This window comes from Dromaius novaehollandiae, chromosome 1, assembly GCF_036370855.1.
Source record: "Dromaius novaehollandiae isolate bDroNov1 chromosome 1, bDroNov1.hap1, whole genome shotgun sequence".
NCBI lineage: Eukaryota > Metazoa > Chordata > Aves > Casuariiformes > Dromaiidae > Dromaius > Dromaius novaehollandiae.
In genome coordinates, this window is record NC_088098.1 from 155,572,918 (window position 1) to 155,598,666 (window position 25,749).

General features: G+C 40.4%; 1 protein-coding gene across 6 annotated transcripts in view; it reads left to right on the top strand.

Annotated features, from left to right (window-relative positions):
- CARS2 (cysteinyl-tRNA synthetase 2, mitochondrial) overlaps positions 1-25,749 on the top strand; it is a 50,185-nt gene that overhangs the window by 20,380 nt on the left and 4,056 nt on the right. For 4 of the 6 annotated variants that reach the window (XM_064503977.1, XM_026102467.2, XM_026102462.2 and 1 more), the window contains 9 exons: positions 505-634; positions 1,741-1,782; positions 3,393-3,526; positions 8,926-8,993; positions 11,882-11,948; positions 16,910-17,048; positions 19,094-19,217; positions 21,283-21,381; positions 25,276-25,536. In XM_064503977.1, coding sequence (XP_064360047.1) covers positions 505-634; positions 1,741-1,782; positions 3,393-3,526; positions 8,926-8,993; positions 11,882-11,948; positions 16,910-17,048; positions 19,094-19,217; positions 21,283-21,381; positions 25,276-25,536 — 1,064 coding nt within the window. The remainder of the gene's footprint in view (positions 1-504; positions 635-1,740; positions 1,783-3,392; positions 3,527-8,925; positions 8,994-11,881; positions 11,949-16,909; positions 17,049-19,093; positions 19,218-21,282; positions 21,382-25,275; positions 25,537-25,749) is intronic. The other 2 variants (XM_064503972.1, XM_026102468.2) reach the window with 2 other exon arrangements.

Here is a 25,749-nt window from a genome sequence, read left to right on the forward strand (position 1 = left end):
TTAGATAAGACACTGGTGAAAGTGATACTGGAATGTTGCTGCTGCCCAGGGATAGTTCTAATGTTCTTCTCTGCACTTGCTTTCGATTTTATAGAATGTGAATGAGAAATGATTTGTGGCCCAGAGAAAAAAATGTTTTTTTTTACCTCTCTTACTGCAGAGCAAACTGTTTGTTGTAGGAATCTGGCTGATAAGTTACTAAATGAAAGATGTAAAACCGTATAAGGCCAAAGGGACTCAAAGGATAAGATGTATTAAAGAATCTTGAACTCATTTTTTTTTAGCCTGCAGCAGTCTAATTCAGAGTATCCCCCCACCCCCCAAAGATTTGTTCATCAAACTGGAAGCCTTGTGCAAGGGTGAAGGGAGGAAAGATACAGGAAAAAGAAGCTGGGCAAATGAGAATAAAATTTGAATAGTTCCCTACATGTGCATTTCCCTTTGCTTTCATTTGTCCATTCTTTCTGAGACATATTCCAATAACAAATCACTTATTCCTGACAGTCGATGCTGATAAACAACATGGTAAAGATTTTGCCCTTTGGAAGGCTGCCAAACCTCAAGAGCTGTCTTGGACTTCTCCCTGGGGAAGAGGAAGACCTGGATGGCACATTGAGTGCTCCACAATAGCAAGGTTGGATATCTTGGATTTTAAATCCAGTGCTGATTTTTGTTTGCAATTGGTATAATGATAGCAATAATACTGAAAGTGTTTTGCCTGGTCGGTAGAAAGCACCAGTTTTAATCTGAGTACTTTCTGCGATGTTGGGTGTCATGCGTGGCCCAAACCGACTCATCTCCACGTTAACAGAGCAGCTGTCTTGTTACGTTTTGGTAACTTCTTTCTTTTAAGAAAGACCTGGGCGCTTAAAATCTGCCATGCAGGATCACACAATGGATTAGAGAGTCTTTTGACTTGAACCGAGTAATCAAAGTTTTAGTGGAAGCTATGGTACCGCTTTCATCTACCTCCCTTCCATTTGGTGCAATCTCCAACACACCTAGTCAAGCTTTTAGTGCTGTATTAAGAGGATAGGATATGAGCTTCCGTCTGAACTCCAGTGAGTATGTGAGATTTGGTTGTCTTTATAACAACACGTTATTCAGCTTTCTTCAAAATTCAGGCATAATACTAGATATTCTGATTTCTCTGTGGCAGTATATTCTGTGGGCACAATGTGAATTGCACATGGTAGCATTTTGCTCATAGTTGGTTTAAATTAATTTGCTCTTAATTTAGAGTTTTATTTTATTTTCTCTGCAGGATGATAGTACTTTGTCCTCTGTAGTAGCCCTATTAATTTATGTATTTTGGAAAAAGAGAATTTTGCTGTTCTGTCCTGGAAGATTGGTAGTGATACTTAGTTTTGCATTAGTTTCAGATCTTTTATGAAAGTTAATAACAAATTACTGAGGTCTGATCCTTTTTAACTTGAGAGTTGAGCCCAAGCTGAGAGCAGATAGAACTATTGCTTTAGGTTTCTCTTTCATATGCTGTACTGTGGCACCTGGGGTTGTTAGTCATTAGTTCCTGATTGTGAAAAGCATTTGTAAAAATGATTTTATGTCACTAAATAGTTTCAGCACTGTGAAAGAGTAGTTAAAGCAACTGAAGTGCACAAAAACATGCTGTTTGAAGTGAGATCTGTGACAGAAATGTACTCTAGGTAAGAAATGCCAACCCACTATAAAATGGCCCATCTGCTAATGTGATGCTATTTATATTCTGTATTTCTGTAGAAACTTATTTTACTGTGGCTGGAGGAGGCTCCTGTCATGCAGGTAGGGGTTCACCCATGCAGAGCATAAGTGTAGTAATCTTGGACTGTGAAAAATGGAGAACTTATTTTTGTAAGTTACCTAAAATGTTTTACTGTCACAGTCAGCTGTCAAATACCTGTTTTAAACAGTAACTACTTACCTGTCTGTTTTGCCAAAGATCTCAAAGCATTTAGTCATTTAGGTGAGTTAATTTTAGAGTATCTTTGAAGTGTATGGGATGAGGGATCTGCAAGTGGCAATGCTCTTCTATAGATGGTAGGGAAGGCAAGAGTTAGGGGTTGCTCCTGTGAAGAGCTGTCCTTAATCTGTTTTTGGAGTACGTGGAAAGAAGCAGATGGGCACGAGCTTGGGAAATGACCACCAGTCAGTTCACCAGTGACATCTTTCTGTCTCTTCCCTTCCTCTGCCCTGATTAGTTCTATAGATCAATCACAAGCCTGGGTGTCAGAGGGTGTTTTGTCCCAAAAAGCAACAAAAGTACCAATATCTAGCCAGCTACCAGAAAAAGAGGAGCAACATATTGATATGACACTTGGAAAGATGGTGTGTCTGTGTGCAGGTGTGTGCGTGCCTCGTGTTTTATTTTCTGCTTGCACAGACAACATGTATTTTTTCTTTTCCAACTTGAGTGTCCACAGCTACTGGGCGGTTTGCATAGATTTGCTTCCCTGTGAGAATGTAAATATTCTCTTTATTTAACAGAAAGGCAAAACCAAGTTATTAGCTTGTCCTGAGTGACGTAACAGGGACTTGCTGGAGTAGTGGATAGTATGTGACTCCTGTGCTTTAACCAGGAAGCCTCTAGGTCTGTCATTGTCACATGAACATCTAATGTAGCCCACGCCTCTCTATAAATGCGGGTGACTGAAAGTAAGTACTCAGCTAACCTGCACAGATGCAGCAGTGCTATTGGGATGATAGGATTGGGTTTGGGAGATCACAGGCAAGGGGCTCAGATTTCCTCATCGTTAACCCATGCACATGTATAACAGAGAGGGCTGCTGAATCGGAGGTTTGTGTTTTCAACAGGTCACTCATAGAAATTCAACTACATGTGGAAATCTGGTTTCTCCTTTCATTTGTGGCTTTATGTTGTTGTAACTCCAGTGGACTTGATTCTTCAGTGTTATTAGCATAAGCCCCAAATAGACTTTCTTTTGCTATTAAAACATTATAGGACTAAGCATTTTCTATAGTGACTCTGTAGGGTATAGCCTGAATTCTTACAGAAATGGTACAAGATAAAGAGCAGTAATATCGAGTTTAAAGAAACGTACATCACTTTGAAGTTTGGTTTGCAGATGAAGGCTGCTGTCTGATATCAATTCGGTAACCGAACAAGAAAGGAAATGTCCTGCTTGCAGTTTTTGAATCTAAGTTAGAAAAATAATTGTTCCTAGTCAAGAATATTGATTAATTGCAGGCAGATATGGCCTTGCATGGAGGCTTTGTTGCCATTTTGGTGTCTGAGATCTGTTTAAAGTCTTGTTCTGATACTGCAATAGTTAAATGATGTATTTATATTTATGTTTCATCTTATTCTTTTGCACATTTCTCTTACAAAAAAATTTTGTAGTGTTCTACTACTGATCAGGAATATATTGTTACAGTGCAGTGTTTGGAAAGCATTTGGACATCCATACTGGTGGAATAGATCTTGCATTTCCTCATCATGAAAATGAAATTGCACAGTGTGAGGTGTATCATCAGTGTGAGCAATGGGGGAATTATTTTTTGCATTCTGGTAAGTAAAATAGTCACCTGAGAGCTGTATACAAATTCAAGGGTTTTTTTTTAGTTTGGCATTTGTTTTGTTGGAAGTATGGGGGAAACCTTACAAGCAGGTGCTTTACTACAGTGACCAAGTTCCTGTTCTCACTAAGTAAGTGCAGAAACATAAATGAGAGTGAATCCTGAGACAGCAGAATGGATGCCTTGTATTAATAAAGCACTTACAGTGAAACACTCCTAAATTTCATTTGGGGAAACCTCTATGTAATAATGCTATGTGCATCCCCAGTGTGTAGTGTTTATTCCTAACTAAAAATATGGAAATAAGAGTTCTTCATATAGAATCTCATTTGCCCTTTCATTTGCATTTCCTCAAATTTTGAGGATACTTTCTGCGCAGTAGTGTTTCTTTTTAATTTTGTTTATTTTGGCTTTAATGATCTTGCAGGAAGATGGTAAAAATAATTGATCTTTTCTGTGTGTGCTTATGTCATCCTCCTAAAAGTAGAAATTCTTACTGTCTTGGAAGTAGAACCCTCAAAATCTGACGGCAAGTGAGTGGAAGGGACAGGTAGACAGGTAGTTGATTGCAGGATTTTAAAAACATCAAAACTAGAATAAACTATTCCTGTACTCCATCATCTCTCAGTAGCACTTGCTGGTGGGTTTAAACAAAAGATTTTGGTAGAATGCTGAATAAAATGGCCTATGTTTGTAAATGCAGTGAAAGGCTTTTAATCATAATAAGAAAAGACATCTGTATTACTGGAAAATAAGAATGGGGAGAAAGCTAAGGTATGTGAACTAATGAACCAACAGAGTTCACAAAGTTGTGGTCTTCCAGAAAAATATCTGAGGTGTGAGAGTCCCTTATGCTCACTAGCACTCTGACCAACTTCTTTGCTAGCCAAACTGCAGAGGACCCTGAAAAGTTAGTTTCTGAGAATGCATGAAATCAAAATTGCTTGGGTAAGTTTTAAGTAGTGCTCAAGAATTGCATGGTATAAATGTACAACAGTGAAACTTCCTGTGAAACTCACCTGGAGTGGAAGAGTATGCAAGAGAGTGAGCATGTGACTGGACTGTCCATTCTGCTATCAAAAGCATGGCTAGCAGGTATCTAGCCTATTTCTTGCAGAGACCCCAATGAGGCAGGCAGAGCAGGCAGAAGTATGCATTCCAATGGACCTGTGATGGTCTACATCAACCGAAGGTCTGCTCCTCCAGCCAGTAAATGCCGTGGAGAGAAAGGAGCTCAGCTAAATATTTGTGGCTTGATAGAGAGAAGCCAAGACTAGGGGAAAAAATAAAAAAGGCATAGTGGGCTGGGAACTGTACAGTACAGCTTCAGTGTCTCTGCTTTCATACAGAGGTGAGCATCTTTGTCTCAATATAGCTTATAGAAGTCACATACCTCCTCTCCCCCCCCCCAGTCAGCGACCTCTCTGGCTATGCCTGAGTAGACTGTACTGAAGAGTCTTTGACTCATTCAGTCTTCATCATTACAATATAGCTTGGGTGTACATAAACCTGCCCTTGCTGCCTTGCACAATTGTGCTTCAGTAAACTGCGCTGTGTCATGCTTTGCACTACATCATTGTATGATGGTACTAGCTATAGTACCAGTGCTGGGAACCTTGAAATTTGTCCTTCCTATTGCAGTCTTCATTGTTCTGGATGGTCTCCAAGGAAATGAAGTTGATAAATTCTGGTTCAATTCTGCAGTCTCTCTTCTTATTGAACTACTTTGTGCAAGATGTCTTAGTGAACTCATTGAGCTACTTGTCTGAGTAACAGCTGCAGAATTAAGCCTGCGGTCACTCTGGGAATTGCTCAGGCTTTCTTTTTAAAATGTATTTGCAGTGTATGATATGAATACTACAGAATCCTGCTTCCAGTTCCCAGTGTAGAGCCTCTCATAAATCAATAGAGATTATCCAGAGGCTGATGCATCCTCCAGGGTGTGCTTTATGCCTGAAGTGCTGGGAGATTATGCACTCGTCACTGAGATTCACTGTTTTTTAAGGGAGGGCTCTAGCTGGCAGTATCCAGGGCATGTCAGTTTTAAAGGTTTGGAATCAAAACTAGAGGGGCAATGTTCTTTGAAAATAAATAAATAAAGAGAATTCATGAGGTTTTCTCAAACCAGAAGAACTTGATCTCAAGGGATACTTAAATACTGAGATTTCTCTAGAAGCTGACGGATTACATTCATTAAGTCAAGAAATTTTGCTGGAGGACAATAATGTGAATTATTCAGAGCAAATGATTCTGCTTCAAAAACAATTTATTCTGGTAACAGACTTTGGAATTTTAGCAGACTCAGAATTGGAGGAGTGATCCCCATTAGAGGAAGAAAATCCCTGCACTGGGGATAAATCTTTTTATAAGGACTTTATTTTTAGACTACTTGTACTCTGGGAAGAGCGCCAAGCCAAAGTTATGAAAATCCTTATATTTTGTGATTCCTCAATGAAACCATTCACTGCAAGCGATGAAACTCTTCAAAAGAGGAATACTTCAAATTCAGATGTTACTGATAACCTTATTAGGAAAACACGTGGTCAAATTATTTTAAATTTGACTGCCTAAAGTTAAGTTAATACTGAGGCATGTTTACAAAAGAAAAAAAAAAAAAAAAAAGAACCTCAAACCAGGCTAACCCCAAACCAGGCTATTCCCCTTTGCCAAAGAAGTTTGTGTGCATTTCATTCAAGTCACAAGAGCTGCAAGTGTCCAATATCTCTGACAGTCTGAGTGTTCTTAGATAACGTCCTATGTTCAACCACACAGTAGTGAAAATGGCCTCATCTGTTAGCAGTCAGGACAAATGTTGAAAATGAGATTTTGTTTTGATGGTAGACTTTTGTTGTAGCTGGACCCATAGATCTCTGGTTTTCTCCTACCCTTGATACAGTGTGTTATGTAAACTTAAATTTTCAGGTGGTCAAGGATAGGACTAAAGGTAGCTTTGTCATGGAGAGTTCTTGCTGATTCGAGTTGCTGTCAGAAAGAGCTAAGAAGTGAAACCAGATACTTTTCACATCCACTTGCCAGACCTGAGCATGTTGCTTTCCTATCCAGAAGAGGATGATAGGAGTTTGATCTGCTCGTGGAAGCTAGAGATTTCCAGACAAAACCGTGAAGGAATGCTGTGCACAGAGTAATAAAATTCAGACAGCTGACTGGGCTGTTGATTAAGAAATTAAAACTCTGCCACTCTGTGAAAACAAAAACATAATCGCATGTCAGATGTTGGCCCTTCACAGCACTCTGAAGCATCAAATAGGCATCAGATATTGCTGGACTGCAAAGTCTGAATGCATGCAGAGGGCTCATATGGTATTTAATGGTAAGAAAAGTTCACTCTCAGAAATCTGCATCTAAGTATGCTTAAGTGATGGATTCTGGAAGTAACTGAATATCTGAAAATGATGTGTTAGTTGTGGGTGCTTGGTAGGTTACAGAGTTACTCTTTTAATAGAATAAGCCCATTAAGGCTTTAAACTGCATTTCTGAAATGGTACTGAGTACTCTTATTGACTGTGTGTTCAGCATCACTCCTCTTCTGTGAATAATTGATGTTTCCTGTCAGCAGTGGTGGTGTGGCTAGGACTCAAAGGGCACAGCCATGTCCGAGCTCTGGATGCTCATCTCTGGTGTTGCTCTGACACAATGTTCAATCCTGAAGCTGAGCTCTGCAGACTCTCCCAAACGTGACAGAGATGGTTACTTCCTTTTTCCTGTACTGCAGCCCCACAAACTGAGCATGCAGCTACTGAAAGCTCTAGCAACATTCAGAGATTTTATTTAAAGTAAACTAATTCAAATTGGGCATCCTAGCAACATCCTTCCCTTGCTCTTCCTCATCTCAGCCTCTCATGGTCTGGCCAAACGAGTGGCCTTTAGTAGGTAATTAGTTCAGCTCTAGCAGACCAAGGTGAGGAATAGGCTCTTCTAAATGTTATGTCTCCTCACTAACTCTTCTTCTTTGGACAGTATCACAGCAGTGAGGAAAACAAAAATGAATTCATTTCTTCAAGCAGAACTTGGTGATTTTTGAACATGATGTAGCTCTGAAGTTAGCTCTGCTAGGAGCGGAGGGTTTGGTCAGATGACCTAAAGCTCCACCTAAATCTTCCTGTGATTCTGTGATTTCTCTGTTTACCTGGTAAACACACGAAGATAGCAGGAAAGGAACCAGTTCTGATGCAGGACCGGGGCAGACCCTGTTCAAAGCAATGCCTGTGTGGTGCTGTGTTGTGAGCAGAGATTGTGTACAACTATTTGTACCATGCAGCCATGCTCATTGCTGTCTGGAGCAGGGGGCAGTTGTGGGAACGGTCAGCGCAACAGCTATTAAAATGCTCTAGAGAAATGTAGGACAATGAATGTTGTGATTAATAGCCATTTTCAGCATGGCACAATTTAGATGACTTAAGTTGTGCAAGCAAACGTGGTGTAGGAGGTCTGGAAGGCTGCCTTTTGTTGCTTGGACACTCCCCACTGCCGTTACTTGCTCCACTTTGAGTGAAGAAACTCCCGGGTAGCATGTATGAATTTATTTCCCACGTACAGTACTCTGTTGTTGTCAGTTCTCCTCACTAACTCTTTTGTGTGACTTTAAGCTCCTGCCAGATATTTCATGAATATTCAGAAGAAATACAGCATTCTGTTTCAGAAAGTTCCTTCTGAGAAGCTACTTGCAAAACCTACCAGTTGTCTTTCAAAAACTTTGACTTGCTTCAACAGTAACTTTTCAAATAGAGCTTCAGAAAACCTCAGCTCTTCCTTGTCCTGTCTAATCCCTTCTGGCAACCTGATAGTTCCTAATTTTTGGTAGATCAAGTTTCAGAATAGGGAATGCATAGAAAATTCATTTTACACGTGGCATTTTGAAGCAATGCAGAATAAATCTTCGGAATAAAAAAAAGTAGTGTAACAACCGCAAACGAGTAATTCAATTTCAAAAAAATACAGAAAATTGTTTGGTTTGCAAGAATATTGTTTTGTGAGATCACTGGAACATCTTTAAAGGCATTAAAATATTTCTGGAAAGTCAAGAGAGACAGGTAATATAATTTGCTGTGGAGACTGAAAAGTGCTTGCTTGTTTGTAGTTTATTTTATCACCACTTCTGAACACAGATACTATTTGATTTTTTTTCTGTATTAATGTCTATTTCTTCATGTTTATTTTGAATGATGTTTTCTTTTCTTACGTTTTAAAATGCACTCAGCCAAAGCTGTGGAAAAATGTTACATGTTGCATTGATATGGTTGGCACATAGCTGTCTCGGGGTATGCTGCATCCAGTGACTCCAGTGTCTTGGTGCAGAGTTTTCTCATTCACTACCAATTCAGAAGCACACTAACTTATCCTGTATTTTTTGTCTGTTTGTTTTTGTTCTAGGACATTTGCATGTTAAAGGAAGTCAAGAAAAAATGTCCAAGTCATTAAAAAACTACATAACAATTAAGGTAATCTATTGTTATGAATGAAGACATGTAGGTAAATATTAATCATAGCCTTCTTTTGAGAAAATAGTTAAGTATGTGCTTACACTGCAGTGAAAGAACTGTGTAAGTGGAATAAGAGTGTTTTTCTGGCGTACCTGTTATCCTGCATTTGAATATAGGAAACTTGCTCTGACTTGGGGGTTGTTTATAACTTTGGGATTGAGAAGCAAAGGTTATAGTCTGGTTCTGTTCATAAAAACTAAGAGTCTTCATGAACTGCCTGTGGCACTCAGTTCTCACTGAGCTGAGAGAGTTTGTAGAACCAGCATTTGTGCCTAATATCAGACTTAAAACGGTGTCTCTTCTGTATGCTCTTAATATTTGTATGTGCTTTTGTGACTTACAAAAGAGTAGATGTTTCTCCTTGTCCTGCTTTAGGCCAAATGGGACATGGTCTCAGTGTTTTGTCTGGAACTTACCAGGTGTCCTGCAACTGCACCATGGTAGTGGTTCCTTGTATTTTCCTTTAGTCTTCACTATGATTTTCTTGCTGATGCACACAGAGCTTTGTCTTTTAATATCAACAGGTGGTGTGAATATGTCCTCTTTTACTATGTGAAAGAAAAGTAAGCCTTTACCAGAAGCAGGTCTCTAAGTTCACTGAAGCAGTGACTTCTGATATTTCCTCTTTTTCCCCCCAAAGCTTCACAGAGAGGCTGAACCAAAGTTTTTGAGGTAGCACAGAGCAGGGTTTCTCTGTCATCATGTTCCTGATACAGCTGTACTTAACACTAACTCAGCTCCAGCGATGGCTGACACCTATTGTTAAGAGTGGGTAATTTTCTTCCTGTGGACAAAGCTTAAGAGGCTGTTCGAGCACATATGTTCCCCTTTGCCCTCTTGGAAGACTAATTAAAAATCCTTTTAAAAACAGAATTCAGTTTGAGCTGCTTTATTCTTAATTCTGCTGATGCTGTCTGCGTACAGTTAAGCCTTTTCTGCCCTAGGAAAGTTATCTGTCACTCACAATTTTGACAGAAATTTCCCGAGTCTAAGCAGATGTGGTAGACAGGGCAAAGAAATGACTATTAATGCAATACATGCAACTAAAAAAAGAAAGTATGGAAAGATTCTCCTCTGTTTTTCTAGTGGGATTTCTTTGTATTGAGAAAAACATTGTGTGTGAGGTAAACAAAAATTTCTTGGTAGCAAGTACTGACATGCTTAACAACAAAAAAATTTCAGGATCAGCACTCTTCCCTTGCCGGTCTCTTCTTTTAATTTCTGTGATTAGACATGGTTAACAAGGATTAATCCTTTCCTGTAAATAATTTTCAGTCCACTGAACCAAATTTCTTCCCATATAGTCTTTCTGCATTTTGAACTTTAAGCCCCATGTGGAACTTTTTACATGTGCTCTGAAAAATTCAAGGCCCGGATGGTACCTAGGGCCTTTCTTTTGTCTCCCTTGGCAGCAAAGCGCTGAATGCATTCCAAGTAGTCAGTGAGGCATGTTTTTTTTTTTTTTTTTTTTTTCCCTGCAGCCATGCTGGATGCTCTTAATCCAGCTGTGCTATTTTTCTTCCCCTTGTTCCCCTTTCTGAATTTTTAAATAGCTATTAAATCTGACCCCCCCAAAATTGAGTGCGTAGACATAATGCATAGCCATGCAACTTGTTTTGAAAGAGTTATGAGACTTTCTTCCTCTGGGCTCCGTTATTCCCCAACTATAGAAGTGATTTTCTAGTTTAGATTGTCTTCCCAAATTCAAAGTTTGCCTCAATAGAATTTATTTCCTTACTTTATTCATACTGTTTGCCCTCTGTATACTAACATAAAGCCTCTGGGCACATTGAGTACATTCACTTGTACAGAGTTTATAGAAAAGTCTGTTTAGCTTCACAGTCTGTTTCTCGATTTAGCTTGTCTTGATTGCCTCAATTATTTCTATTTTCCTTTGAGATATTGCACATTGCTAACATTTTGCTACCTTCAGCGTTCAGGCCATTTTAATTTTGTAGTTGAAGCTAAATTTAATATGTGCATCCTCTAGTTCATGATATTTTCCATATTTTCTTACTTATACTGACTTCTCCTTATGCCTTTCTATTTCAGTGGCACTTTTTAAAATCAGTGAATTGGCAATAGCAAGTTTGTAGCACTTACTATCACCAATTTGCTAATTAAAAAAAAAAAAAAAAGGAATGAAGTGGTCACAGTTCATTTTCACATTGTCCAACCTTCTTGCTGAAAGTGGAGTTGTCAAGTGGTTGAGTGTTTTAAAATGTACCTCCCAAGCTTTTAAATAGTTCTTTTGAGTAAATGAAATTCTGTGTAGTAATAATAAAGTATTTTTAAAGCTAGTTAAGTATTAAGATGAAATTACTAAGCTTTCATAACTTAGGTAAATTCAAGCAATACAGGAAAATTTTTTCCATTCACTCTGTGTTTTACTTCATGTTCTAGTCCTTCAGGAAAAATGACACGCTTAATCTCTTTGAAGAAGTTTAATACTATTTTTTTTCCCATAAAATTTGCAAAACTTGGGAGTTGTCCTTCCCTGCAAGATTGTATCACAGTCTTAGTCAGTAATTTAGGTTTGCTTTTTCCACTGGTCTTATTCGGTGTACATTTGATCATAATTGCAAAGTATTTTTCTGCATCTTGTATTTGTGGTTGACATTTATTTATATCTTGTATATATGTATGTGTGTATATTTATATATTATATTTATATGGAATTAGATTTTATTCAGTTTAGACTTTAAAGCTTTAAGCTTATCTTAAACTACAAACATGGGTTATTTGTAATGTTAGTTGGTCTGAAATAGTCCGGGAAAGTAATAGAAGAGGGCAGAGCAACTCAAAAAGTTATTTGATAAAGTTGTCTTTTTGTTGGTGGAGTTTAGGATTTTCTGAAGAAATTTTCATCCGATCAATTCAGGATGTTTTGTTTGCGCAGCAAATACAGCTCAGGTAAGAGGAAAAAAAAATTCTTTGTTAAGATATGCATGCCTTTTCACACATACTTCCCAAGTATTGAGAATCCAGTGGCACAGTGAAGTGGGTTTCTTCCTTGCGGTGCCTTAGAGTTTCCATTTTGCAAGCAGAAAGGTTCACTGTGCTCTGTAGGGTGGCTCTCAGGCTGTCATTTAGAAAAGCATCTTTACCAAGGACAGTACTTAAGCATGTGTCTAAATACCTTCCTGAATTTCAGTTAATTGCAGCTCTCAATTAATTGCACTTTCAATTAATGAATTACCTCCATCTCTGATTTGCATCTGTTGCAGAGTTGTATTTCAGTCAAGATCAGCTGTATTTGAAGAGAGATCTAGGTAGAGCTTTACTTTATATTCCTGTAGGGTATGACAAGGGCTTTCTAATAACTTTTTTATTTCCCTGCTGTTTTATGATTTGCCCTGTGGAGTTACTCAGCATTCAAGGAGTTCTGTGGTGCAGCGAAGCTCACTTAGATGAATACTTAGTAAGCTAATGATCGTCTTAAGTTGGCAAAAACTGCAGGCAGGCAGAGGTGAGGGGGAATTTTGTTAGCTTCTGTGTCTACACCAGAGTGCTTCCAACAGGCAGATGCTACCTTTAACCAAAAGATGTTTGTATACAGATAGCATTTTTACCAGTTTATTGATATTTGCCAAAAGAGGATGGCAGTTCCGTAACTGTTTTTGGATCATCTGGTTTGTTGACACTCTCAGTGTTGTAATGAGATGCTGGAGCATGCTGAAACACCTGCTGTGTTATTTAAGCAGGCCTCTAGATGCCTCAAATAAAGCACCTCAAGCAGTAAGACTGGGAGAACTGCTGTGGTCACAGTTCTGTTGCTTTGCTAATATCTGTCGGTATGTGACATGCTGTGAATCTTTATGGACGTGCAGTTCTTGGACTGAGAGATCATCTTGCTCATTAATACCTCAAGCTGCTTGCAGGAGCTACCCATGTGATCTTCCTGATGGATCCTTGCTCTTATAAGGCAGACGAAGGCATTAGGAATGCTGTGTATTTCTGAAATATTTCAAAGAATGAGATAGCAAGAGACTGCTGATTCTTGGCTGCTGACCTCCACCATTGTGAAAAGGGAAGGGCAAATTTTAGAGGGAGACTTGCTGCCGAATAAGCCCATGTTTGGGGTAGGAGAGGGGGTAGGCGGTGGAGAGCGCTGCTGCTGTGGAGTGAGGCAGCAGGGAAGGTGGTATGCCTGACTGTTTCCTGAGGGTCTCTGTCAGAGGACAGAATAAATTGTGAACACACAGATGGCTCTCTGACTGCAGCTGGGGGCACTTGGGAGTCTTGAGCAAATGCTTTTTTAAAACAAAAAGAGAAGAGAAAAGGATAAGACCTACAACACTATCATATATGTTTGTTCTGTAAACAAAAGCTGAATGGTTAGAAATTTCTAAGATTGCCCCCAGGGCAAGCAATGGTATTGACAGCTGTGCAACTGAGAGCTGCCTGCACGCTCTTTACTGCTGCTTGTGAACTAGCTGCATTTGAGCCAATCTAAGGAGGACATGACAATTTTTGCTTTACTTACTGGTTAAATATCTTCCTGTGATAAAAACAGAGTGCTACCTGTGCAAATACAGGTGGCTTTGATAAAAAGAAATTGTGATATTATGTCAGAATATGCTGCCAGTAAGCCACTGAGCAGATACAAATTGCTTGAAGGTCTGCTGCACTTGCCACATTATGAGGCAGGATGCGGTGCCGAATACAAGGCTATTGTCAGATAAACAGCTGAGGTCAGTCCCCTCTCTTGAGTCGGGTTTTTACTATGCAGTGTGTCAGTGTGTGTTCATGCTATCCATCTAGTTTGATTGAAAGACAAAGTTTAACTGCATTCCTCTTTGTCTCGCTTTCTGCTTCCTAAATATATTTATTTGAAGTGAATACCTGAGCACCTTCTGTTTGTTCCTAATTATGTGATAACTTGGATCACAAGCAAAGCTTCTAATTATCTGTTGGCTCTGCAAGTAACATTGTTACTGATCATGAGATTTTGCTGATGTTCCTCTTTCTCAGAATGGATTGGTCTCACTTGTCCTCTGAGGAGCAAGCCAAAGGAGAGAAAAGCTTTGCTCTCCTGTCTTTCACAGTGTGTCTTTGCAGAGGGATCACTTCACTCCATCACCTTCTCTGTCTGCTCAGAGAAAAACAGCCAGAGGGAAGGAGGAAGAGGGCCTGTTGTGTTATCCAGCCATGAATGGGCTTTTATCTGTGCATTTTTTTGACAAGCTTGGTTACTCCCTGCCATGCCAGAGCTCTGGACACAGAGACTGGAGCTCAGTGTCGGTGGACCCCATTTGGTGAGGAAAAATTGGTCTGGATTAATCTGAGTGCTAGGAGCAGCGATGGTGCTCCAGGCCTTTTGCTTCCACTGCAGCTGATGCCTGTAGCCACCCCCCTCTTGACCTAGATCATCACAATTTGATACACTTAGGGCTGTTGGGAAAAGGTGTTTCCTAAGTGTATCAGGCAGCAACTAGAGCATGGTGCCCCACCATTACTATACACTGCTGCCAGTGCCTGACAGGCTGCTTCTGGGTGCAGTTTAAAGTGATAGATGCCATCTCCAAGGCTCTATGGGACCCACTTATGAGTCACTGCTTTTCTTCTTGCATCTCATCAAAGGTGGCTTTGCTTTTGCTGTTACATGGAGGTGCCGTAAACTTGCTGTAGACAGTGGGTTTCTGTCCTGAAAACACTCTGCTCGTCTTTGAAAAATAGGTTCAGTGAATTTGTGATTTTAAATGAACTATAACATTTTGTTTGTGTTGGTCTTTAATTGCCAGTAGGTCCTAATGAATGTTCTGTTGTTCTGTAATTCGGTGATGTGATGTTGATGATTTGTTAGTAAAGTAGTGAAGGATTAGGGGGTACAATGAGAATTTCTAGAAATAGACTTATTTTTGCTAGACTGTGCATTTGCAGTGACTGTAAATGGTAGTTTAGAAGAATGCTGTAAATCAGTGAAGAAGAATGGCTTTAACCAAAGTGGGCTTCATCAGAATTAGCTTTCATCAGCTCGAGTTCCTTGGAGTTCCTGTAACCAGAGTGATCAGTTTAGTAATCTTAGTGGATATAAACAATCTCTTTCAATATCTTACAATTTTTAAAAGTCAGTACATCAGTCTTTTAAAAAGCTTAGTAAAGCTTAATTTTAAAACTGACATTAATGAGACAATGGTGAAGATTTTTAATGGCACACAAGTGGAAAATCTTACAAGTTTCAGAGATGTGCCTTAGTTGTACTGGGGTAAATCCTATGGAAAGTCTGTTTAAATAGTTAGGCTCTGAGATTTGCTAATGAAACTGAGATCAGATCTCACATCTGGCGGCTTCTACTCTCTTAATTCTGTCCCCTCACTCACTCTTCTCTAATGAGTGTGTGACTGGGTAGTGTTGGGTAATTGTGTAAAACAGCTATAACGTGTGCAGGAGCAGAACTGAGATGGCTGTGGAGACTATAGGTCGTGCTCAGTGCTGATGAGATTAGGAATACAGTGTGAGCTGTACTTTAGATGTATGTTAGTGCAGAGATCAGACATAAAATGATGAAGTGGTACTACACTGTCTGTGCGTCACCCTTGAATGTAAGTAATTTACTCCGATGTGATATTGTAAGAAGGAATACATTTAAACTTAGGCCTGTCCTTGGTGGACACAACTTCCACCAAAGTCAGGTGAGCTGTCTTGTGTGAGGTCTTTAGTTATACTCTGTTGATAGTCTTTTACAGTAAATCGTGCATTACTTTACCAATAGAAAAATTCCCTATTTGTGATGGCAGCTCTCAGTAAAAGTGCCAGTGCACTAGTCCAGTACTTGCACTTCTAAGGGCACACTTCTAAGGGCACTGGCAAAATGAGAGAATCACTGCTTAAATCTGAATCAGCAGAAGTAAATAATGGTAGTCCGCTAAGCTTAATTGGATAATAAAGCTAGAATCCCTTTGAATGCAGTAACAGCATCCATAACATTGACAGGGATGCATGCTGATGTTAGCAAGGGGAGCCTAATGTAGTCTTTATAGTCAGTGGGAAGGAAGCACTCTAGGTTTAGGGTATAGCGGATATCATTGTAATGTCGCGCTCTACTTAGGATAAAGTGCAGCATCTCGCTCACAATTTTCTCTTTCTTTACACTGACTACAAAGAGAGACCAGGTCACCTGGGCTTAGACAAAGGTGTGTAAGTTGTGTGATGAGTCCTATTCCAGCTATATGCTTACAAGTTTAAGCAATTTGTATTTTCTTTAAAAGTTACCTTAGAAAGCTAATGGGGCAGTTTAGCTGTGATATTGTGAATAAATTATATACACAGCGCAGAATCTCAGCTGTGAAATTCAGGTGCATCTGCATTTTAGGTGCTGGTGGAGCAGTCCTTTAACAGTAAGTGACTGTATTCCTTATAGAGTCAGTGTCAAGGGTTAGGTGTCTTTAGAGGTCTCCAAAGACAGACCACATCTACCTAAATTAGAATAGGAATGAAATTAAGGGGGAGATCAAAGATATATCTTCCATGCTTAAATCTGAGGGGATGATTAGAAATATATCTGATCCAAGCACCAAGCACTTTGGAATAATGACTAGACAGAAAGATGCAACGGGGGGGGGGGGAGCTTAAAATCATGTACCTATTGCTTCAGTAAGCTTCCAAACACTCTTTGAATCAATCTGACTCCTTTTCAGTAGATTATACTTTGTCATATTTAATGATTGTCTTTTATATTCATTCCGTTCACCTAGTGTGCCTGAAAAACAGAGTTCTTAGTTAACTATGCAAATAACTTTGAGAAAAGTTTGCTGTGACAAATAATAAAGAACTCATATCCTGGAATGATTATTTCTTTGAATATTGTTCCTGTGTATGACAGACAACATCCTCTGTGTCATAATGTCTGAATACCGTTTTTATTTTCTTAGCAGTAGAATTTAGTGATGAGACCATGGATGATGCAAAGCACCTTCTTCAGGCAATTTCCTCTTTTATTAAAGATGCAAATGCTTATATAAAAGGACAGCTGGTATGTGACCCTGTTAGGGAAGACATACTGTGGGAAAGGTAAGTGCATTTCCTGTATCTTAAAGATTGTGATTATGTGAGCAGTAATTTGCAAATTGCTGACTGGCTCAGAGGGCTGAACTTTATAATGAACCGATTGCTGTTTAAGAAGCAGAACAAGAAGAGGGACTGAGATGCAGTGTTCCCTGCCACCCAGCATCAAGGGTTGCTTTTTTTGCTTTTTCCAACAAGCTACTTTTCATTCGTCAGTTACAGTTCGTTCACAGTATCTTTAAATTACGTTACTTATCTAGTGTGCCCGCTCTAACTTAAGCGTCTTTGCACCTCTTGACTGATGTAGAGGGAAATGCTATAACTGATGTTGTAAAGTGACTCATGGTGTAAACAGAACTGTATATGAGTAACTGAAGAAGAAAGAGAACAACTGGAAAGTAATATGCATCAGGCATGTGAGTGTGTAATCAAACTGGCTGGCGTTCTGGCATGGAGTAGAGGTCAGAGGGGGTTACTAAGAAACTGGTCAAGACAGAGATGGCATAGGGAAAGATGAAATTACAGTTGGTGGGACCCTTGCAATGACAAGGAGAATCTTTTTTGGAGTCCTTTACACAAATCAGATGCTCTTTTCAAAACAGAGAGATGTGGATTGTATTGGGTGCAAAGCTGAGAAGATGAGTGTAGTGCTGTGGAATTAAGGTAGGAGAGGGGCTGGATCCTCTGAAGTGACATACAAGCAGCCCTGTGGGTATACTATCAGAGGGGGAATGGTCTGTGCTGTAGAAGTGAGAAACAGCTGCTTTGTGGTGCATGCACGTCTTTCGGCAGAGCTTGTTGCTGCACCAGCTAAGGCTTGTAAGGGGCAGTGGGACATGTTACAAGGGAGAAGAGATGAATTAGCTAGTTACGATATTTGGCAAGAACAAGTTTTCAGCAGGAGGCTGCAGGAGACTTGCTGGGGAGAGGAAGGGTGCACAAATGTTGTAGGATATGGGGTAGATAAGGAAGCCGAAACAGATCGTCAGTGGAGGACTTACGGGAGGGCAAAGCTTTTGTGTCACTAAATGTAAGAACAAGTAAGATGAAACAGATCTCTTAATTTGGAAAGTGATAGATATTCAAGATAGAAGGGGAAACTCACAGAGGAGCACTTGGGTGGGAAGGATTAGGGTAGCAGCCATCTGATACCTGAGAGGAGGCTGTCATTCCAGGCAAAAACACTCAGAGGCAGAACAGGGTTAAGAAGAGCCCCAGAGGTACTAGGATAGTTTGAAGTTCCGCAGGTAACTGTGCTCTGCGGGTTTTATTGTGAAACAGTGGCTATAAAAATTCGATTTATCCAGCTGTGTACAAGAGAAAGCTGCCAGCAATTGTTTGCAGCTTGCCATTTATTCCCTCCACTTTTGCTTCCACTTTCCACTTTTCAAAGCAACTGCAGTGGTAAAATTGGTTCTGTGACAATGAATACAAGTTGCCACTGGCTCTTGGCTCTCTTATACAAACATTTCCACCAGAGCTTTCTGTCTCAGCCAGGTAGAGCGAAGTCACAATGCTGGAATTCGTCTAGCCTAGGAAATGAGAAAACAGAGCACACTTCTGAGCCGGTTTCTTCCAATAGGTCGTGCAGTGCTGCAGCAAGACTTCTAGCTGACGTGGATTCAGCTCTCTTACTGAGCATTGAAGCAGCCTGTGTAACAACTTTGGAACAGAAACGCACCATTAGTGTGAAAACGGGCTGCTGGAAAAAAGAACTTAGTGAAATTGTTAATGTGCTTAATTGCAGCCTAATTTTCCATCTGTTTTTAACCGATTAAGGCAAACATTACTCTCCCATTGTTGGTTTCTGTGATTAATGATGTATTTATTGAACGGATATAGCGCTTCAGATTTTGACAGGCGTGAGTATGTCCTCTTGCAACTGAAAAATGTATCCTCTTCTGATCAGTGTAGCATCTCCATCATGGAACAGCTAAGAATGAAATGACAGTGTCCTTTAGATGACTCCCTTTGGCTGAATAGCTGATGAATTCAGCATACTGCTGGCATCTTGTTTGTCTTATCTTAAACGTTACCTTTTCTTCTTGAAGGCTAGCCAACACAAAAGTAAATGTGAAGGCTGCATTTGCAGATGACTTTGACACCTCCAGGGCTGTTGCAGCAATTATGGACCTCATTCACCATGGCAACAGACAGCTTAAGGCTGTTACTAAGGTAACCCATTAGGATACAGAGATCAGAAAATGACAGCTGTCCACTGTCCTACTGTTTAATGCAGACAGATTAGTTTATTGTTCACACAGGAAACTGGCAGAAACAAAGCTCCATAAATTGTTGACCTTAATGGTACCCATTTGTCCTGGCTGCATCTACTATTGTCTTATGCGTCATTGTGTCCAAAGTATGTTTATTTCCTGCTGCCCTATATTGTTCATACTTAAGGTTTTTGAAAGGCCTGAAGCCGCTGCAACATGCTGCTAATTTTAATGTTGGTTTTATGTTCTTACTGCACTTACGTGCTTAATAAGCTGGTTTCTATGCATGGATAAGTAGGGAAATGGATGGTGGCTGTTTGGGGAGGGGAAGGGAGGGGAGGAGAGGAGAGTTGGTAGGTGATCACAGTTGCAGGTGCATGGAATAGTCATGGTGATGAATTCAGCTTTGAGTGAGTGACTTGTGCTATTGGCAGATTATAACTGTGGCCTCAGCAGGCCTGCCTGAGTCCCCATCTTCAGATAACTTGTGGTAAATTGAGGCCCTGTTAAGATCTCTTGAGGCTGACACAAAAGCAGCATCTGGTCAGGACAAGATCTGAGCAATTCTGCTTTTGCCTTTTTAGCTCAGGGTAAATTGTTTCACCTTGTTGCTGTGCTCCTCAATTGCTGGTTTCATGATGTCCACCATTTCTGTGCTGGAAAAGAGACACTGAGTATATAGTAATAACTGATTTTAAGATAGAATTTGCTGTTTGGCTTAAAAATCCTCCTCCTACTGGCCATGTTTTGGCACTAGTTTTAAATTCGGTCTCAAGCCTAAGGAGCAGCTTTCCCCTTTTTTTTTTTTTTTTTTTTTTTTTTTAAAGTTTCTCTGGGTAAATCCCTGATCAAACCAGCTTGCAGTAGGGAACTGTAATACCACCACTGCTCTTTAAATAAAAATATCCTCATTTTGCTAATGATTTTTGCTTGTTTTCTTTGAATCAATTTCAATGTTTTTATTGAGAATTGGATGTCAATCTTTTTATTGAGAATTGGATGGAGTATCTGAAGAGCAGTTGACTCAGAGTTGAATCTTTCCTGGCTGTGATGGAGCTTTCTTGTGCGCAGTCCAGCTTTCTAAGTTTTACTTCTTACTCAATGTGCATGTACTTTTTCTCCTCAAGAACTGTTTAAGTAAATTCATGTAAACACAACACATTCCCCTTTTTAATCTTCCCATAATTCTTGTCTTAATTTGTATGTTCCTGTTTCTTTTCCTCAACAATTCACTTCAGTTCCTTCCAGTTCATGTCCTTTGCAAATGCTAGTGTTTGTGGCTTATCCCAGGCTGTAACGGAGATGTCAGATAAAATCCAGTACCAGCTCCTACTTTGGTTGTGTGTGTGTGTCATTATTCCTTCCTCCCCTCCAGTATCAGTCCCTTAAATCTCTTCCCACAGTCTGTCATTTAACCTTGATTTTTCTTCTTTTTTTTTGGGGGGGGGGGGGGGGCAGGGTGTAAATATGGAGGAAAGAAATAAGCATACATGATCTTAAAAATGTTATTCATCTGCTGGTGATGGCTGGTGCTGCCAGGACATGGCCATACACCATAAGCTATCTCAATGCAGAGTTTACAGTGCTTAAATAAATAAGACACTCAAAAGCTTTGCTTTTTTTTTTTTCTCCTGTTTATTATATGCATGTCCTTAAAGCTGTGATTTTGTTCCTTTATTTTGTTTCCGTACACACAGCCCTTTCGTACACAGGAGTGCTATTTTTAGGTCTAATTTATTGTGGACATGTAATGCATTGTAGTTTCACGCATCTCTTCTCCTTGCTGTGCATGCTGGTATTAAGCTCTTCCCCTGCCCTGTTTACTTAAATCTTTCTCCTGTGAGGGGAATCATTGAAATGTGCTTTTATATCTGTGTAAAAGTTCCCACCTGGGCAGGTTTTACTGGTAGAAGTAGATCTGTGTAATTGGTAATAGTTTTCCCTTGTGGACTAGCCTATAGATAGCTGCTGAGTTCTGCAATATGTTTTAACCGGACAACCTCTTCTGAATGTTTTTTAAACAGGAAGCTGTATATCCTAGAAGCTCTGTTGTGTATGGAAGCATGATTTCCTATATAGAGGGCTTTTTTAGTGCCCTTGGAATGTCCCTTGGAGAAAAACAGGTATGAAACATTTCTTCTGTATATACCATGGTGTACTAACAGCACCAGCATTATCTTTTATAGAATGCTTTTTGAAAGTGTCAGATATAAGAGAGTTATTTATGAATTTAGTAGATCTTTCTGCATCACTTGCAGTTTCTGCTATGATGTCTTAGAAGAGCATTTGAGTAGGTAGAACAGGACAAAGCAAAATGTGAGCTCATTTCTAGATATTCCTCTGTGACTTGCTGCATCAATCGTGTTGTGCGAATGAAAGTTTGAGGAATGAAGGAAGAAAAAATCAGTGGGGGAGGCCTTTTAAGTTGGTACTACTATGTATCTGGTTTTTCCCCTGGCTTCTCCTCTTTTTCACATGGTTGCATCCAGGCTGATTTTGATAAGCACTTCCAAACTGCACAGCTGGAGCTACAGTTCGGCTCCTCTGCAGAAAACCGGGGTGCTGGGAAAGGGGCTACTCTTCTTTGAGTCAACACAGGGTGAGGGGAGCGAAGGGTAGCACAGGGAGCGCTGCATGTTCTTCTGGGCTTTGGGGCCACGGGCCTGGAGCAAAAAGTCTTGGAGCATGAAGTGGTAGGAAGGGCTGTGGTGTGTTGTAGGCCTTGGGGGAGGGAATTAAAGCATGGTGCCGGGCAGGTGATTGAAGGGCTGGTGGCAGTTGAGAGCCTCCAAGCGGGAAGGGGAGACTTGGAGGCGCGTGGCCTGGACAGTGGGAGAGGGAGATTGCAGGGGACCAGGCTACAGGGAAGGGGTAGGGCTTTTGTTTTGTGGGGTGTTGCCCCCACTGGAAAAACTTTACACATTTTTTAGTGCTTGAAAAGGTAAGACAAAATGAGAGAAATATCCCCAGCAAAGTACCGTATGGACCGAATGATAAATACAAGGGCAATATCCTATCACTATATGGAAGAGAGGCAGTTTAAGTGATGAAAGGTGTTGGAGACTAGCAAGCTGTTCTGTGCTTGAATTCTGTAGGCTCACGACTCTGGAATTGAGTGGAGGTTGAAAACTTTCTTTAGAAAAACTGTTCCACCAGAATTTATTGGGTGTGGGGGGGAGGTGTAAGAGAATAAGAAAACATTTATTCATCCTTTGAAAAATCAGGCACTGTATAGTAATAAATGCATTTATTCCCTTTGCCTCTGTGCATTTTTTAAGATTTTCTTTCAAAAGCTGTTGCATATGATTTGCCTATTTGTTACTCCTTACAACCCATGCATTTGTCATGTTCAGTTTTCTGTGACATACTAAACACTTCTGTTTGCATGTAAAATGGATGTAGAATTCATTCCTCAGAGTCCTGGGCTGTCTGTACATTGCTGAAATAAGTGCCTTATTACTTTTCTTTTTTGTATGCTGTGCTAGTTTTTCCAGGGCATCAGGGTCAGCAGAAGATGCTGGTGTGAGACAGACTTGGGAAGGGAGGAACAGTGTGTAACAGTCTTATGTCTCTCTGCTTTTTTATTTTTTTTAAGAGAGAGAGAGAGAGAGACAGACAGCAGAAGAGTTTAGAAGGTCCATGGGCTACCACAGGCTAGTAAATAAAATGGGCCAGGGGCTGTTCTCTGACCTTGAGACCAGCTAGAAGAGCTCAACTCACAACCTGACAGCTAATTCTTTTTCTGCTTCCAAAACAAGGTGGCCACATGCACGCAGCTTATTGTGGATGATCCCTAAACTGTCTGAATCCATGAACTGCCAGGCATGTAAGTTGTCTGGAAGAGTGCTAGTTGACCTGGCCTCTGCTGCGCTAACAATGCAGCATCGGGGCTACTGGGAGACAGTATTTGGGCCCTCTCTAATTGGATATGTGGATATAGCCTGTGGTCTATCCTATTTTAGGATGGGATTCATCTCAACTAATTAGCCTTATAGTCTAATGTAGCTGTCTATGCTTCTGCAATAGTCAGTGGAGACAGGTACCTCTACAGGACAGTTCATCTCAGTCTGATGACTGTGTAAAGTAAGATTATCTTTCTGTCTTTCTCCATTGGCTAGAGAGAGAGCCCTGACAACAAGTAGGTAAGACAAATCCATCTTAAATTTCTAAAAGACATCACTGACAGGACATAAGGCTAGGTAAACATCTGTCTTTTAGGCAGTCTTACTAGTTACTGCTGGGGAGTCTAGCTGATGAGTGAAACCATCATGCCTGTTCAGAGCTGGTGAGCAAAAGTAAAGATTTTAGCTCTGCTGGAAAGGTGAGTATTCCAGGTGCAACAGAAAGCAAACAACTGATTGCCTTTGGGATAGGCAAGGACCGAGTTTCCATATAAAGCATGTTATGAGCCCTCTGGATTGGTTGGTACTACGGAAGAATAAATTACTGATTGGCCCTGAGAGTCCATACAGTGTTTTACACAGAAATTGGATCAGTTCAGGTTCTAACGCTGTCCCTCCTGGAGGTTCTCGCCCTTGTGTCATGAGGAGGAGCCTGGTTTGAACTGTAGAGGCGTGCTGCTTATTCCCTCTCATCACTCATCTTTGCTCTACCTTCTGCACTGACATATTCAGCATGCTCTTTCCCCTGCCCCAGGTTACAGTGGAACACTTCAGGCACTTGTATTTATTATGTTCTTCAATCTCATAAACTTCTTTAGTATATTTGTGGCCTTTTATGGTTGTTCAGACCACTGAGTGTCTCAAACTCTAGCCCTTATACAGTCCCCCTCACCTCCCCTTCTTTTTATTTGTTTGCTTTAGTCAGTGACCTCTGAAACTACTCCCTTTCAATTCCATCCTGCTGCTCTGTGACTAAACCCAGTCCCCACTGGCTTTAATTACTCGGCTGCTCTTCTGCTCCCAGTGAAGTCTCACTGCCAGCTACTTTACCCTGCGGCATTGCCGTGCTTTACATTTCACTGCTGCATTGTCTGCTCCCCCTCTTGTGTCTTAGTGATAAAATGCTGTGACCAGATTTTCTTGATTGTTGTAGGTTTGTCCTTCCCCTTTAGGAGTTTGCCTCTAATGAGAAATAGGAATGTTTTTCCTATTGAGAGTGAGCCTGTGAACCTCGCTGTGTCAGAGCCAGTGACAAGTGTTTCTCCTCTGGTAATACCTGAGCTTCTCATCCTGGCAGCCACCAGCATGGGAGCCGAGGAAAAGAGAGGCAGTTTGCTTCCCACAGTGTTTACAATCTAGACTTCTATCAAGATGCAGTAGGGTAGAGGAAACTCTGAGGCTGCTCAAGAGAGGAGAGGGCCAACTAACAACTGACGTGTCCATTTTGCACAGTGACTGGTTCTTAGTTGGTCCAGTTTTGCTGGATGGCTGGAACTTAAGGAGGGTCAGATGAAGTTCTAGTATCTGGGGTGTTTTTCCACAGGATTTCAAGGTGGGAAGAGAAAGGTTAGTCTAGGGATTTAAAGTGAAAATACTTTATAATAGTCTTCCTTGTTCGCATTTTTTGAGGAGGATCTGGAGTTCAAAAACAGAATAAGAGGCTGGTGTGCTCTCTAGCTCTTCAGAAACTTACAGCCTAGGGGCTGTCTGAGCTGGAGGCTGCATTTTCATATTTGTCTGTTGTGAGGCCTTTCTTCTATTAATGTGTCTAATCCCTTTTTAAATTTATGCACGCTTCTGGCATCCGGGGGTTTCCTGTGGCAATGAGTTCCACAGTTGAATTATGCAGCATGTTATATTGGCATGAGTACCCTTTGCTCTAAGATAGACTCTTTCCTGTATAAGAATATGCTGAACTACTTTGAATGTGCATGCAGTCATACCGTTCTGTAACTTTTGTCCAGTATTAGTAGGGATTGTGATGTTTTAATTATATCAGTATAATGTAAGATGCACAACCAGGAGAGGTGAGAAGGCCTCAGTATGTGCAACTGAATTGTGATCGATTTTTAAATCATTTTCAGATGTTTTTAAAACAACATATTTGATTTATAGATTGCTCTGGAAGGAGGAAATTCAGCCATGCTCTGTAATGTGATTGATGAGCTTGTAAGCTTCCGTACGAAGGTGCGTAATTACGCTCTTGCTCTGCCTGAAGCAACAGAAACTATGCAAATGGAAGGTGCCATGGGATCAAAAGGACCAAAACAAGAACAGAAAGAAAAGAGGCAGCAATTAATGCAGGAGAGAAAACCCCTCCTGGAGGCTTGTGACCATCTGCGTCGAGACCTTGCTGCCTTTGGAATCCACATAAAGGTACAAGACAGTTACTGTCTTTCTGTGACTGTTAGTAATTTTTTTTGACAGGATTTAATTTTGCCCTTCATGCCCTTTGTCAGCAGCTTTCAGTATTATGTCCTGCTCCCTGTATGACTGCAATAACAGGAGGCAGTAATTAAGCTCTTGCCTGATTGTACTGCTAGCCTGCTCTTCTACTACCCCTCAACCAATGTCTCCATGCAAGCTATA